Source organism: Orcinus orca, chromosome 7, assembly GCF_937001465.1.
Source record: "Orcinus orca chromosome 7, mOrcOrc1.1, whole genome shotgun sequence".
Lineage (NCBI taxonomy): Eukaryota > Metazoa > Chordata > Mammalia > Artiodactyla > Delphinidae > Orcinus > Orcinus orca.
Genome location: NC_064565.1, coordinates 112938104 through 112953645, shown reverse-complemented (window position 1 = coordinate 112953645; position 15542 = coordinate 112938104). Strand labels below are relative to the sequence as shown.

General features: G+C 39.8%; 1 protein-coding gene across 11 annotated transcripts in view; it reads right to left on the bottom strand.

Moving 5' to 3' along the window:
- DIS3L2 (DIS3 like 3'-5' exoribonuclease 2) overlaps positions 1 to 15542 on the bottom strand; it is a 378320-nt gene that overhangs the window by 299065 nt on the left and 63713 nt on the right. For all 11 annotated transcript variants that reach the window (XR_004482498.2, XR_004482501.2, XM_004262593.4 and 8 more), the window contains exons 4-5: positions 13825 to 13878; positions 5472 to 5573 (exon numbers count right to left, since the gene is read on the bottom strand). Coding sequence is in view for 9 of the 11 variants with exons in the window: in XM_004262593.4 (XP_004262641.1) it covers positions 5472 to 5573; positions 13825 to 13878 (156 nt within the window). In the remaining 2 variants the exon portion in view is untranslated. The remainder of the gene's footprint in view (positions 1 to 5471; positions 5574 to 13824; positions 13879 to 15542) is intronic.

Genomic DNA, 15542 nt, shown 5'->3' with positions numbered 1-15542 from the left:
AGGATGGTTCCAGAACTCGTAGCACCAATGTTGACTAGGGACTTGTTAGAAATGCACGATTTGGGGCACCACCTCAGATCTACTAAATTATACTTTGCATTTCAACAAAGTCCCCAGGCGAATCATTTGCAAGTTAGAGACAAGCACTGGCCTATAGGATTGGCCTCAATTCTAATGAGGTATCTTCACATCCATCTTTCTCTGACAAAAAACAGCTACTCTCAGCTTTGTTCTGCACACCTCCTTCATGAATATCACCTCCTCTCCAGACTCCTCAATACTAATACTAATACTGGTCTTCTGAGTCCCTCTATTTCCCTCTACCCATCTGCCTAGAAACCCCAGCACTGACCATTCCCGTACAGGACAGTGACTGCTATGATTCTTGATGAGGTGCCTGGCCCACCTGCCAGTAGCTCTGATGGAAGTCTCCAAAACCAAGTGGGCTCCAAAGTTCCTTTTTCTGTGCTGATTCAGGAGTCTTAGGCATTGGTGAGAAAACCACCAGAGGCTTTTCTACAATTAAGCTCTAGCACCATTTCTGAGGTCCCAGCCAATACCCAGCACCCAAGATTTAGGGACTTAGCCTACTTTTCTTTTGACTTGAAAGATGCCATGGTCCACTCTAGCCTCTGCAATATTTCTCTCCACAAGACTGACTATTAAAGAGATTCAGACTGGACAACAAAGAGGATAAACAGGGACTCTTTGCATCTTAAGAAGTGTACTGCTCGGGACTTCGCTGGCAGCCCAGTAGTTAAGACTTTGCCTTCCAATGCAGGGGGTGCAGGTTCGAGCCCTGGTTGGGGAGCTAAGATCCCACATTCCTCATGGCCAAAAAACCAAAACATAATACAGAAGCAATATTGTAACAAATTCAATAAAGACTTTAAAACTGGTCCACATCAAAAAAATCTTAAAAAAAAAAGAAGTGTACTGCTAACTGGAAAGTTGTTTTTACACTTGGGGGAATGCAGAAACAATATAGGTGGAACATTACAAATTACAGCTAAAAGGATTTCATCCAAAGTTCCTGACTCTAGCCTCTTTGGTCTGGGTTTCCTATGCTTAATCCTGAGAACATATTTCACTAAACATCCTCCTCCTCCTTTCTTAAGGGCTAGGATTTTGTTTAGAATTATGCTTAATCTACAGATCAATTTGAATAGAATTGGCAGTTTAACAATACTGAGTCTTTTAATTCATGAACACAGTATTTCTCACCATTTACTGAGGCCTTATTTAATTTCTCTCAATAATGTTTTATAGTCTTACACACCTTTGGTCACACTTAACCCTAAGTATTTCATATTTTTCATCCTATTAAAAATGGTACTTTAAGAAAGTTTTCAACTTCTAATTTTTCATTGCTACTCTATAGAAATACAATGGGTTTTTGTATATCAGCCTCTGTCCTTCAGCCTTGCTAAGCTCACTTATTAGTTCTAGTAGCTTTTCTTGTAAATTCCTTAGGTTTTTATATATAGAAGATCACACAGTCTGAGAATAAAGAAGGTTTTCCTTCATCCTTTCCGATCTAAATGTTTTTTTCTATTGCTTTATCATACTGACTAGAATCTCCTGTATGATGTTGAATAAAAGGAATGAGAAGGGACAGTCTTACCTCATTCCCAATTGTAGAAAAAAACATTCACTCTTTCACCACTAAGAATAATGTTAGTTATAAGTATCTCCTAAATATTCTTCATCAGACTGAAGAAGTCCTCTTCTATTGCTAGTCTACTATGAGTTTTTATCATGAATGGTTGTGGACTTTTGTCAAATATATTTTCTGCATCTATCAAAATGATGGCATTTGATTTAAATATGGGGTTAACTTTAGCCTGTTAATATGGTGAATTACACCAAATTGCTTTTAAGATATTAAACCAGCCTTGCACTCCTGAGATAAACCCCACTTGCTCATGTTGTATTAGCCTTTTAATACATTGCTGGATTTTATTTGTTAATATTTTGTTGAGGACTTTTTCACCCATGTTTGTGAGGAGTACTGGTCTGTAGCTTTCTTTTCTTAAAATGTCCATTCCTGGTTTTGGTATTAGGGCAATGCTGGCCTCATAGAATGAGTTGGAAAAGGAATCCTTCTCTCGTTTTTCCTGTAAGCGTTTTTGTAAAATCAGGACTATTTCTTCCTTAAATGTTTAGTGGAATTCATCAGTAAGTGAAACCATCTAGGTCTCCATATACTTTCAAGATCTCTATTAAAATGTTTAAAAAGAAATTAAGGGCTTCCCTGGTGGCACAGCGGTTGGGAGTCCACCTGCCGATGCAGGGGATGCAGGTTCGTGCCCTGGTCCGGGAAGATCCCACATGCCGTGGAGCAGCTGGGCCCGTGAGCCATGGCTGCTGAGCCTGCGCGTCCGGAGCCTGTGCTCCGCAACGGGCAAGGCCACGACAGTGAGAGGCCCGCGTACCGCAAAAAAAAAAAAAAAAAGAAATTAACACTTAACACAGCCATTCCATTAACTCTTTAACCAGTCAATACCTCATACCTGCTCTGGTCAGCTCTAGATCCATCTGTCTTGCTAAACACTCTTCTATTTCTTTCTAGTCTATCCATTCTCATCCCTTAAGTGGAAGGGATCCATCATCTTTTCTGTTCCTTGGCTTATCTTTACTATAATGCTGCCTATTTACTCTCTCTATGACCTCTAGGAATACTTCCTTTGGTTTGACCAGACCCTAATGCATTCTTCCTGTCATCTTAAACCCAGTCAACACTGCTAGATGATGCTTTCAGGAAAAGAGGAAATGACCTAAATCAACCTATGTTCCTAGGACCTGGAGCCAACCCTTAGCTGTGTTTTCAAGACTCAAGTAAGGAGACTATCCACAATTGTCAGCAACTAGGGATGGGAGTTGGGGGGAGGTGAAGAGGTAGATCTGGACTAGGATAATTCACTCTTGTAAAACACTCTGCACTTAACTTCACAGCATTAATCAAAATTTTCCTTAAATTTGTGTAAGTGTGAGTAGCATCTGTCTCTTCCTACCTGCACTCCCTACCAGACTAAAAGCTCCATGAGGGAAACAACTATGTCCATCTTGAGCATTAATAATTTCCGTGCACCCTACAAATTCCTGACACATAGGTCTTACTCAATTACTATAGCCCTATCAGATAAAAAGCAGAATTTAGTTTCTGCCTCAACAAAGCTCTGAGATAAGGTAGTACTTCCCACATTTCTGGAAAAAATTAATAATAAAAACTTGAGCTGCTACCATGGGTCAGGCACTATTCTAAGATTTCTCCATATATTCTCATTTAATCCTATGACAAACCTATGAAGTAGGTACTATGATTATTCTCATTCTACAGATGAGGTATTTGAAGCACAGAGAGGGTGTATAATTCACCCAAGGTTATACAGATGACTGGCAAAGATGAGCTTCAAACCCAAGTAGCCTAGCCTAAAAGTCCACTCTATTAATCACTCTGCTGTAATACCTCTCACTGAAGAGGATACCAAATTCTTGAGTAGCAATAAATTGAGCCAAATAAAATAAAAGATATGATATAAAGAATACTAGGGGGACTTCCCTGGTGGCACAGTGCTTGGGAGTCTGCCTGCCGGTGCGGGGGACGCAGGTTCCAGCCCTGGTCTGGGAGGATCCCACATGGCACAGAGCAGCTGGGCCCATATGCCTCAACTACTAAGCCTGCATTCTGGGGTCCACAAGCCACAACTACTGAAGCCCACGCGCCTAGAGCCCGTGCTCGGCAACAAGAGAAGCCACCGCAATGAGAAGCCTGCGCACAGCAACGAAGAATAAACCTCACGCACCACAACTAGAGAAAGCCCGCACACAGGAATGAAGACCCAACGCAGCCAAAAATAAATAAATAAATGAAAAAAAAAAAAGAATACTAGGAATCATGCAGCTCAATATTAAAAAAACAAACAACCCAATCAAAAAATGGGCAGAAGACCTAAATAGACATTTCTCCAAAGAAGACATACAGATGGCCAAGAGGCACATGAAAAGATGCTCAACATCACTAATTATTAGAGAAATGCAAATCAAAACTACAATGAGGTATCACCTCACACCGGTTAGAATGGGCATCATCAGAAAATCTACAAACAACAAATGCTGGAGAGGGTGTGGAGAAAAGGGAACCCTCTTGCACTGTTGATGGGAATGTAAATTGATACAGCCCCTATGAAGAACAGTATGGAGGTTCCTTAAAAAACTACAAATAGAACTACCATATGACCCAGCAATCCCACTACTGGGCAAATACTCAGAGAAAACCATAATTCAAAAAGACACATGCACCCCAATGTTCACTGCAGCACTATTTACAATAGCCAGCTCATGGAAGCAACCTAAATGCCCACCGACAGATAAATGATAAAGAAGATGTGGTACATATATACAATGGAACATTACTCAGCCATAAAAAGGAATGAAATTGGGTCATTTTGTAGAGATGTGGATGGACCTAGAGTCTGTCATACAGAGTGAAGTAAGTCAGAAAGAGAAAAACAAACATCGTATATTAACGCATATATGTGGAACCTAGAAAAATGGTACAGATGAACCAGTTTGCAAGGCAGAAATAGAGACACAGATGTAGAGAACAAACGTATGGATACCACAGGGGGAAAGAGGGTGGGGGTGGGGGTAGGTAGTGGTGGTGGGATGAATTGGGAGATTGGGATTGACGTATATACACTAATATGTATAAAACAGATAATAAGAAACTGCTGTATAAATAAAATAAAATAAAATTCAAAAAAATAAAAGAATACTAGGAAGAAAAATTCAGACTCAGATATACAAGTTACCAGTTTTATATGACAATTCAAAGAAACTGTTGCTATGAATCATTCTAGTGCCTGATCCTTATTTAAAACAATAGTCAAAACAAAACCAAATCTTCCTTTTCAGTTGACAGACACAGATGGAGACTAAAACCCAGAATATTCTCATGTTAAAAACATTTTCGTCTGCTACCAAATTTCTGTTTTATAAAAATACACAGTCTATTTTTATCTGCCACGAGAAGTCCAATTACCAAACTGGACATCACAGAACTAGATATGTGTTGCCTGGGTTCTCCAGGAGAGGCAGCAGGAATATGTGAAGACTGCACCATCCCTATGGCTTTGTCTTTCTAGTTCTCCCAGCATTAAATGTGGGATATTAATATGTATCAGGTTTGAATGTCCCCTGCAAGCTTTTTTTCTATCCTAAAAATTACCAGAAACCAATGCAAAGCATGTGACAGGGAAGACAGATCATAGGGGAGGGAACAAGGTGAACCGGAATCATTAAATGTCTGCGCACCCAATGCTTCTATGTCCCAAGAATTCTGTGGTCTGCTTCTGAGGCAACCAAGGGCCTTAGGGGTCTGTGACTGTTTCAGTTAATGATGTCTCACTGATGCACTACTGCAAAAGGCCCTGAGAAGTCTACAGTTATAAAAGGAAAATTTAACTCACCTTCCACTGCTCCTCTGGAAGCAGATTCACAACCACCAGGTCCCCATTCAAGGCTCTATTACGAGCAACAACCCCATCAATAAAAATGTCTCGATCACCATCCTAGGTTGGAGAAGGAAATAAAGTAGTCAGTTTACCAAGGCTTGGAACCAAAAGTTACTTCCTTGGTTTGAAAACTGTAGACTCTACAATCTGTCCACTGAGTTAACAGGAACACTAGTATTTAACCACAAACAGACCTAGAGGAAGCTCAGGCTCTTTGGAACTAATAGAAATGGTGATGAACACAGAAGAACAGGTTAACATAATACTAAAAAATCACCAAATAAGAGAAGATCTACTGTAGACAGGCCAAACCAAACAAACAAAAATACATAAAGCAGAAAACGAGGGGCTCCTCTGGTGGCGCAGTGGTTGAGAGTCCGCCTGCCGATGCAGGGCACACGGGTTCGTGCCCCGGCCCGGGAGGATCCCACATGCCGTGGAGCGGCTGGGCCCGTGAGCCATGGCCGCTGAGCCTGCGCGTCCGGAGCCTGTGCTCCGCAGCGGGAGAGGCCGCAGCAGTGAGAGGCCTGCCTACCGCAAAAAAAAAAAAAAAAAGGAAGAAAACGAGGACTGCATGCTTTCATAACTGAAATGAGAAAGAAGTAAGTTACCCTTTTTTGTTTTAAATAAAATAAAGCATGATGGTACCTTTTGTACATGACTGAATTTTTGTAAGGGAAAGGTAAAAAGTAGACAATTTGCAAGAAAACAGAAGAACAACAACACATTGATATAATCCCCAAAGAAAACCAACCAAGGGCAGGAACAACAACCAGCTCCAGGAGTTGGGCTCTCTAGGAGAAAACCAGCAAAGTCACACTCCCCCCAAAGAAGTGGCAGAGAGAGCAATGTGGTTGGTTTGTTTGTTTTCTAACTGAAGTATAGTTGATTTACAATACTGTGTTAGTTTCAGGTGTGCAGCATAGTGATTCAGTTATTTTTTTTCAGATTATATTCCATTATAGGTTATTACAAGATATTGAATATAATTCTCTGTACTATACAGTAAATCTTGTTTGCTTATCTATTTTATGTATAGTAGTTTGTATCTGTTAATTCCATATTCCTTAACTGTCCCTCTCCAGCCTCTGGTAAACATAAATTTGTTTCTATGTCTGTGAGTCTGTTATATATAGATTCATTTGTATTATTTTTTAGAATCCATATATAAGTGATACCATATAGTATTTTTCTTTCTGTCTGTCTCTGTCTTCACTAAGCATTATATTCTCTGGGTCCATCCATGTTGCTGCAAATGGCAGTATTTCACTCTTTTGTATGGCTGAGTAATATTCCAATGTATATATACCACATCTTCTTAAGCCAATCGTCTGTTGATCAGCACCTGGGTTGTTTTCATGTCTTGGCTATTGAACCCAGGTCCACAGCAGTGAAAGCCTGAGTCTTAATCACTGGGATGCCAGGGAATTCCCCTCAAGCACATACTTAAAAACAATCCACCTGAAGCAGTGTAGCCCCAGTGAACTCCCCAGGTATCAACTGCCAAACTTAATTAGTTGCCAGAGTCTTCTTTTTAAGCCAAATTACTTTGCAAAAATAATTAAATGGAAAAGGTAGCTAAGAAAAGCATGCCTTCAGCAATAAGTTTCCATGAAAAAATTAAACATTTTCAAAATGTTTCACCAACAAACATGCAAAGATGTGGATGGACCTAGAGACTGTCATACAGAATGAAGTAAGTGAGAAAGAGAAAAACAAATATCATACATTAACACATATATGTGGAATCTAGAAAAAATGGTACAGATGAACGGTTTGCAAGGCAGAAATAGAGACACAGCTGTAGAGAACAAACGTATGGACACCAAGGGGGGAAAGGGGGGAAGGGGAGGGGGGCGGTGGTGGTGGGATGAATTGGGAGATTGGAATTGACATATATACACTAATATGCATAAAATAGATAACTAATAAGAACCTGCTGTAAAATAAATAAATAAATAAAATACATATATGCAAAAAAACAAACAAACATGCAAACATGTACTCTCATCCTTTCACCCTTCCAAGAGTTTATATTATGTGCTTCTTTTCAGAGGATAAGAGAGAAGTAAAATGTTAATTTTTCTCAAAGGAGGTAACAGCAAACTGGCTTGGAAAGCCACCACTCAAACTTTTCTACTAGAGACAGTTGATGTTACGCTCAACAGACTGCAGGTGATTACTATGATATTTTAAATAAAGATAAAATTAACACTGCAAATTCACCACCACACTCACAGAATGGGATTTCATATACTCAGTATTTTTTTTACAGTTTCCAATTACAAACCATTAGAGATCTTTAGAACAGTCTTTCTGTTCAATTTCCAATTTAGCCACAGGCTAGCAGCTGTGGCCTGCACACTTTGCCAAACCTGACCCACCCTAGTCTCTAAGGAATAGCTACCGTGCCAGTCACAAAGACGGCTCATGATAAGCTTCTCAGAGAAATAAGAAGAGGCAACCAGTAAATAAAGAGTGAACAACTGAAGTGTGGCACAACATCATCAACTGCCTTCTGCAATTTATAAAGTAATGGGATCTCTCCGACTTCTCTACAATGAAAATAAAGCTGTCTAGAGGTCATCCGATCCCATCATCATGTGTCAAAACGTATGCAATCAGATGCCTCTTTCGGAAGCAGCTACACCACTCTTCGCTTAGAGAGTTAAAGAGGGTAAGATGCTGGTACTGTCATGTTTCTATCCCAAGAAACGAAGAGAAGCAGGGCTGAACTGAACCTCGAACAATACACAAATCTATATACTGAATCACAACTCAGCTCTTACTTGATTCATTCAGAAGCCTGCATCTATTGCAGCATCTCTTATTTTAAAGATACTTGAGGCCAGAAACTATCAAACTCTTAGAGGAAAACATAGGCAGAACACTCTGACATAAATCACAGCAAGATCCTTTTTGACCCACCTCTTAGAGAAATGGAAATAAAAACAAAAATAAACAAATGGGACCTAATGAAACTTCAAAGCTTTTGCACAGCAAAGGAAACCATAAACAAGACCAAAAGACAACCCTCAGAATGGGAGAAAATATTTGCAAATGAAGCAACTGACAAAGGATTAATCTCTAAAATTTATAAGCAGCTCATTCAGCTCAATAACAAAAAAGCAAACAACCCAATCCAAAAATGGGCAGAAGACCTAAATAGACATTTCTCCAAAGAAGATATACAGATGCCAACAAACACATGAAAGAATGCTCAACATCACTAATCATTAGAGAAGTGCAAATCAAAACTACAATGAGATATCATCTCACACCAGTCAGAATGGCCATCATCAAAAAATCTAGAAACAATAAATGCTGGAGAGGGTGTGGAGAAAAGGGAACACTCTTGCACTGCTGGTGGGAATGTGAATTGGTACAGCCACTATGGAGAACAGTATGGAGGTTCCTTAAAAAACTACAAATAGAACTACCATATGACCCAGCAATCCCACTACTGGGCATATACCCTGAGAAAACCAAAATTCAAAAAGAGTCATGTACCAAAATGTTCATTGCAGCTCTATTTACAATAGCCCAGAGATGGAAACAACCTAAGTGTCCATCATTGGATGAATGGATAAAGAAGATGTGGCACATATATACAATGGAATATTACTCAGCCATAAAAAGAAACGAAATTGAGCTCTTTGTAATGAGGTGGATAGACCTAGAGTCTGTCATACAGAGTGAAGTAAGTCAGAAGGAGAAAGACAAATACCGTATGCTAACACATATATATGGAATTTAAGGGGAAAAAAATGTCATGAAGAACCTAGGGGTAAGACAGGAATAAAGACACAGACCTACTAGAGAATGGACTTGAGGGTATGGGGAGGGGGGAGGGTAAGCTGTGACAAAGTGAGAGAGAGGAATGGACATATATACACTACCAAACGTAAGGTAGATAGCTAGTGGGAAGCAGCCGCATAGCACAGGGAGATCAGCTCAGTGCTTTGTGACCACCTGGAGGGGTGGGATAGGGAGGGTGGGAGGGAGGGAGACGCAAGAGGGAAGAGATATGGGAACATGTGTATGTATAACTGATTCACTTTGTTATAAAGTAGAAACTAGCACACCATTGTAAAGCAATTATACTCCAATTAAAAAAAAAAAGATACTTGAGGACAGCTCAATATTAAAAGTTTGAGTCAATCCCTCCTAACTTTTTTTTCCAAATTAACAAACTGTAATTGTTTTCTCAAAGATACATTTCTTTTCATATACATCCATCATACACTGTAAACAAAAAAAGCAGTGTACATGAAATAAGAGAAAATAAATAGCATAGGTATTTATAGGAGAAGAAAATCCATAGCATAGGTAAGGAGGCTCTAGTCTGGAGCACAGCTGAGTTTCCAGCAGTATAACCTCTTAACTACTTTTTAAGGCCAAGGAGTTCATTCCTTCATTTGAATGCCAGAAGACTTGCTCTATCCATCAGAAAGAATAGAAAAAAAAGAAAAATGGATAATGATCAACCTGTTGGAAATATAAAGGGATCTATGGGTAATCTAACTAAATATATAGGAGGCAGGAGTGGGGAGGATAGCCCAAGTATACTATGATGGTCAGAACATCCTCCACCGATGGAATAGCTCCCTTTGGACCAGAAATAAATTCCACAGATGTACAAAGAGTGCCTCCCATGATGAGATGCACAAAAAAGCTACAGAACTCCTTGCACCAATATAATTCAGAACTGAAACTGTGCTTTTTATAAAAAGCCAGGTTTTTACATCTGGTCCATTTTTCCTCTTTATCTTATTCCCAAATGGGATAGAAAGGCACCTCAATAATATCAATTTATCTTGGTTTTGTGAAAAAGTTACATGGTTCTTTCTTACTTTTACTGAGAACAAGAGAACACTATCAGGTACACACAGAAGTAACATCCCATGTATGTTGAGTTTGTCATAGGAAAATGAATATCAACTTTCTATCAGTAGAAATTATAATAAACCTAAATCATGTTCCCCCAAAACAAAGTACTTTTTTATACCTGATGATCAATTCATTGTTTCTAGCCTGTTGATATATGTAGATATTTTAACACAGAAAGTGACACTGTATAAGTTCTCAACTGTTTTTAGAGTCAATAAGAATAAACCTAAATAATTTCATCAAATCTAGTCTATTTTTATTTCTCCAAAAACTTTAGAATTTTAAAGTTATGAAGAACATTAGACAATATTTAATCCACCCCTTCATTTTACAATTAAGGAAACTTTCCGTTTCTTATTGTCAGAGCTGAGGTTTCATCTTCTATCAATTCCTATCTTTATTGTCCCTGCTAAAGCAGGGACAGGTAACCGTCAGGCCCTGCATCTGATATCCTACCTTCTAGTCTACCTGTGAGCATTCTTCCAGTTCATACAAGTTCACAGTTGACATGGGCACGAGCTACGTATACTCAGAAATCTAGACCAGTGGTGGGATCTACCTACATGTAATTCATTGCCTCTACTATCTCCCCCTTCAACTGCTCTCCATAATGCTTCTAAAACCTGAAACTGACCAGAAAATCTACAAAACTAGAATGCAGGATTGTGCCAGTGTCCAAAACTGGAGTATCTACAATCACTTACAGCTGGGTCTTGACAGAGCTTCTGTAGTAGAGGTGAGTCATTTAGCACTTTTTCTCCCTCTGAGACAATTTCATTACTCCATCAGTGGCCAGATAAGAGAATAAAAGAGGTATAGAAGTAAGCTAATCCTAATATCACAACTGTGTAAAAACTTCTAAATAGGACATGCCAGGAATACAATTTCAAGTGGGAGAACAACTTGAGCTTTTGAAACATCAATAACTTTTGCTTAACTTCCTTTAACAAGCCAGATTAAACAGTGGCAACACATCATTTGCAAATTTAAATCACATGAACTTAACTTACAGGAACATAACCAGGCCAACACTTCAGAGGACCTCTGCTCTGGCCCTCCTCCGACCACACCCCTCCTCAACAGGTAAGGAGCTCTCAAGGCTAAATGGATTGTAATCAGCCCCAAGCCCACCTCCAGGGCATATATAAGCACCTTCCCCAGGTCTATCTTCCCAAACGCAGACCACATCACAGGTGGCACCCCTAGACTCGACAGGTGGCTAATGGGTGGGTGTTTCTAAAGGGTATGGGCAGAGCTTGGACATGTGGGATAAGATGCTCACCTAGAGGGCAAGGGCCCTTGCTGAATGCGGGGGAGGAGGCAGGAGGGCAGCAAAGAGGGGACAGGGAGCAAGAACTGGGAAGGGAAGAGGGGCAGGCCAGAGGTGGACCCTCTCCATGCAGCCACCTTTCAGCATGGAGCTCCGAGGAGTCTGAGAATTCTACATCTGAACCCCAGTACAAGTACATGGAGGTATACTTGGCAAGGAATGTATTTTATCTGTCATGAATTTATTTTACTTAATAGTTTGTTAGTCTGATTTATAACTTTTAAGTATTTAATATAAGGTACGTGTGCCTCCATCTGTATCTCGTCCTAGGCCATACACTCGTTAGGAGCCGGCCTAATAGGGATCTAACAGAGAAATTCAATACTGTGTACTCAGGAAAGAGAGAAAGCAAGCAGAAAAATTTTCAAAATACTGTATGTAGTTCCACTTATCATTCCCATCGATGAGAGCAAACCTCAGTGTGCAGGGAGGGCGATCTGCTCAGTTCCCAGGTACCTCTCAGGGTGAACTCCTTACTGCACTGGGTATGATTCTCGTGCTTAAAAAATCCATGTTTGGGCTTCCCTGGTGGCGCATTGGTTGAGAGTCCGCCTGCCAATGCAAGGGACACAGGTTTGTGCCCCGGTCCGGGAAGATCCCACATGCCGCGGAGCGGCTGGGCCCGTGAGCCATGGCCCCTGAGCCTGCGCGTCCGGAGCCTGTGCTCCGCAACGGGAGAGGCCACAACAGTGAGAGGCCTGCGTACCGCAAAAAAAAAAAAAGAAAATCCATGTTTTTCACACAGTGGGGCCCCTACTATAATTGAGCTCCTTCAACTGGTGTGCCAAAGAAGAAACAATCACCCTTTCTGATGTGGAGAAAATGCTGGTTATGCTAGACTTATTGAGAGATGGTTACTCCCTCTCCAACATGGCATATTCCTAAGAGATTTTCATTGGTAATTTTTATGATTATTGAATGTGAATTTCACCTTATGAGCAAACTCTGAAATCTAACACCCACGTAAACTGTGTGATGGAATAGCTCCCGCAGCTAAGTTACTACCTCAAATCTGACGCTCAATTCTATAATCTAAGCACCAGGGTCAGCAATATATACCATGTTCTGTCACAGGAACAGAAAATGACTAAGAGAGAACAAGGTGACATGTGACATTTTTAATCTAAGCCAGTGGGTAAGACCTAAACTTGAGATACAAATGTGAATCCTTGGCTTCAGGACAAGGGCAAGGGAAAAAAGGACAAAACTGAACTTCAGAATAGGTCTTAGGTTATTGAAACAACAACAGTAATAATACCTATGAAGTACATGACTGAACTTGTATTCTCATTAAGCTTGTCATTTCACAAAATGAAATATGTTAACTGAAATATATGTATTCCATTTCCTCATCTATGAGCCGAAGTTTCTTCCTATAATCTCTTCCACTGTGAAAAATCTAATTCTATGGCTATCCTATTTATGGTATCCTGGAAAAGTTAGGCCAAGAATTTAAGAATACTGCTTCCCAGCTTTGCACAAGCAAACATTATCCAGAGACCTGCTGCTAATTATATGTCAGAGTGAACTTCCCTTAATGAGAGAGAGCCTATTAAAATGAGTCATGAACCTAAGAAAGACTATGAAGAGCCAATGGTAAAAAGCCTTGTACCAAGTCCTATCACCTGCACAAAAGTGAAGTGAGAAACTGACCAGAAAAAAAAATAATAATACACATTATTTTTGGACAAAGTTGCAGAATAGCTCATGCAGTAGATTGAAAGTACATAGCATATTTGTTTAGGAGAGATTAACTTAAATCAGTGGAAAAAACCCATAAATCCTTTTAAGCTGTAAACCAAGGGTGTCCAATTACAAGAACTGGTGGGTATCTGTGTGGGTTCAGCTGCTCCCTGCAGCCTAGTAACAAATGCCATCCCTTTCATTTGAAGTGTGATTTTTAAGATTGGCAGAAGGGGCTGTTAACCAAAGGCAAATTTTGTTTATTTAAATTTGAAACAAATCCTTGCCCATCCTCAATTTTGTTTTACTACTCTGTTTTTTAGTTAGAATATATGATTTCAGTTTTACAGCACATCTAAAAAATTAAATGTGACATTGGGTTTATTATAAAGTTATTGAACTTACCGGGGAAGGAATGAAGGCTTCATGAAACTTCTTCGGATTAATTCTCAATACACCCTTTAAAATAAAAAATAAAACCTGTGAAAATTTAACTAGTTACACACTTACAATCTTTCCATACATATGTTACTAGTCAATAAAAAGTTTAAAATTAATTAAACAATTCGATCTAGGAAACAAGTTAGATGTATGAGAACTATTCATTAAATGCATGAAATATGATTTATACTGATGTCTGTATCACAGAGTTCTATCAAACACTAAAAGCTCACACTGGCACCTTGCAGTGAATGGGCAGAGGTGAGAAGCAACAGAGACTGGCGTGGAGTGGGAAAGTGGCAACTACTGGGATTTTATGTGCCCTTATATGCTAGTCTTCAAATATAAACCTTTACTTTAAGAACAAGGTTACGGGGGATTATGCCTCACTACACAATGGCCTTTTTTTATTCTATAAGACCTTCCCACAATTGCTTGCTTCTGTGACAATTTTCAAAGTGATACAGGTTGACTTCCAGGTTGAATACTTAGTCTCGAGGGGCTGGATGCATATTTTTTACTCTGGCCCCTCTGCAGAGCTGAATGAGTCAATAATTCAAAATGGTCCAGAACCAGCTCTTAATGTAAGTGGGAATCCTGGCTCCAACAGCCAGGCCACCCAGTCTGCCTACAACTTCACGTCAGTCCAGCACGAAGTCAGGGTCTGCCTCTATTTATGCACAGGGGTGCAGGTGGGGCCGTCTTCAACAGCAGTTCAGTATTTTAGGCTCTTGCAGGAAGCTGTAACCCTCCCCACTTACAGCTGCATCTGAAGGCCACTGGAACACACGGATGGAGGCCGTTATTTTCCTAAGAGTCAGACTCAAAGGGTGTCTTGAGAAAGTGTTTTAAATAACATCTCTCCCCTAAAATACTGAAAGACCCAAAGATACACAATTAACAAAATAGGTGAGGGCATAAAATAAAGCAGAAAATAATTCCTTCTTTCACTGGTACACCATGTTTAAATTACAAATTTCCATGCAACAGTTTATATTACTGTTAAATCCCACACAGACTACTATAAATCCTCATTCAGTCCTTAATTTAATAACTATTTACTGAATTCTGATTATGTGCCAGACCCTGAGACAGACAATGTGGGAGAGTGAGAACCAAGCTCAGCCTTTGTTTACAAAGTAAAACATGAAGAATGCCACAAGTGAGGGGACAGCGTACTTTCAGCTAGGGGCACTAGGCAAGGCTCCAGAGATGGTGTCTGACCTGGTCCTTGATGGAGGAGTAAAATTTGAAGATAAATCAGAAAGGAAATATAGGCAAGAGTGATTAAGAGGGCAAATACTCTTCTACCACCATGCTGTATTAGGGTAAGAGACAGAGGGACTGGGAAGTAAGGCAGGCAAAGCTCCCACAGGCCAGTCCCTTTACTATGAATGTCGCTGCAATTGCACTTTTAGGGCAGCTGTTTCTTGTTGGGAGAGGGAGGAAAAGGCTTATTATATTTATCCTCAATATTCATCCACTCACTCAACAAATATCTCCCGACAATTAGCATGACAGGCACTATGCTAAGTGATGGGGCCACAATGGAGAGAGAGTAATAATAGATAGGCTCTACCCTCATAGCTTACAGTCTAGTGAGAGGAAATAAACACTCCAAATAAATAAAAGTAAACTCATTGATTTTTTAAAATTCATTTTCTGACCCAAGTTTCTTTTTT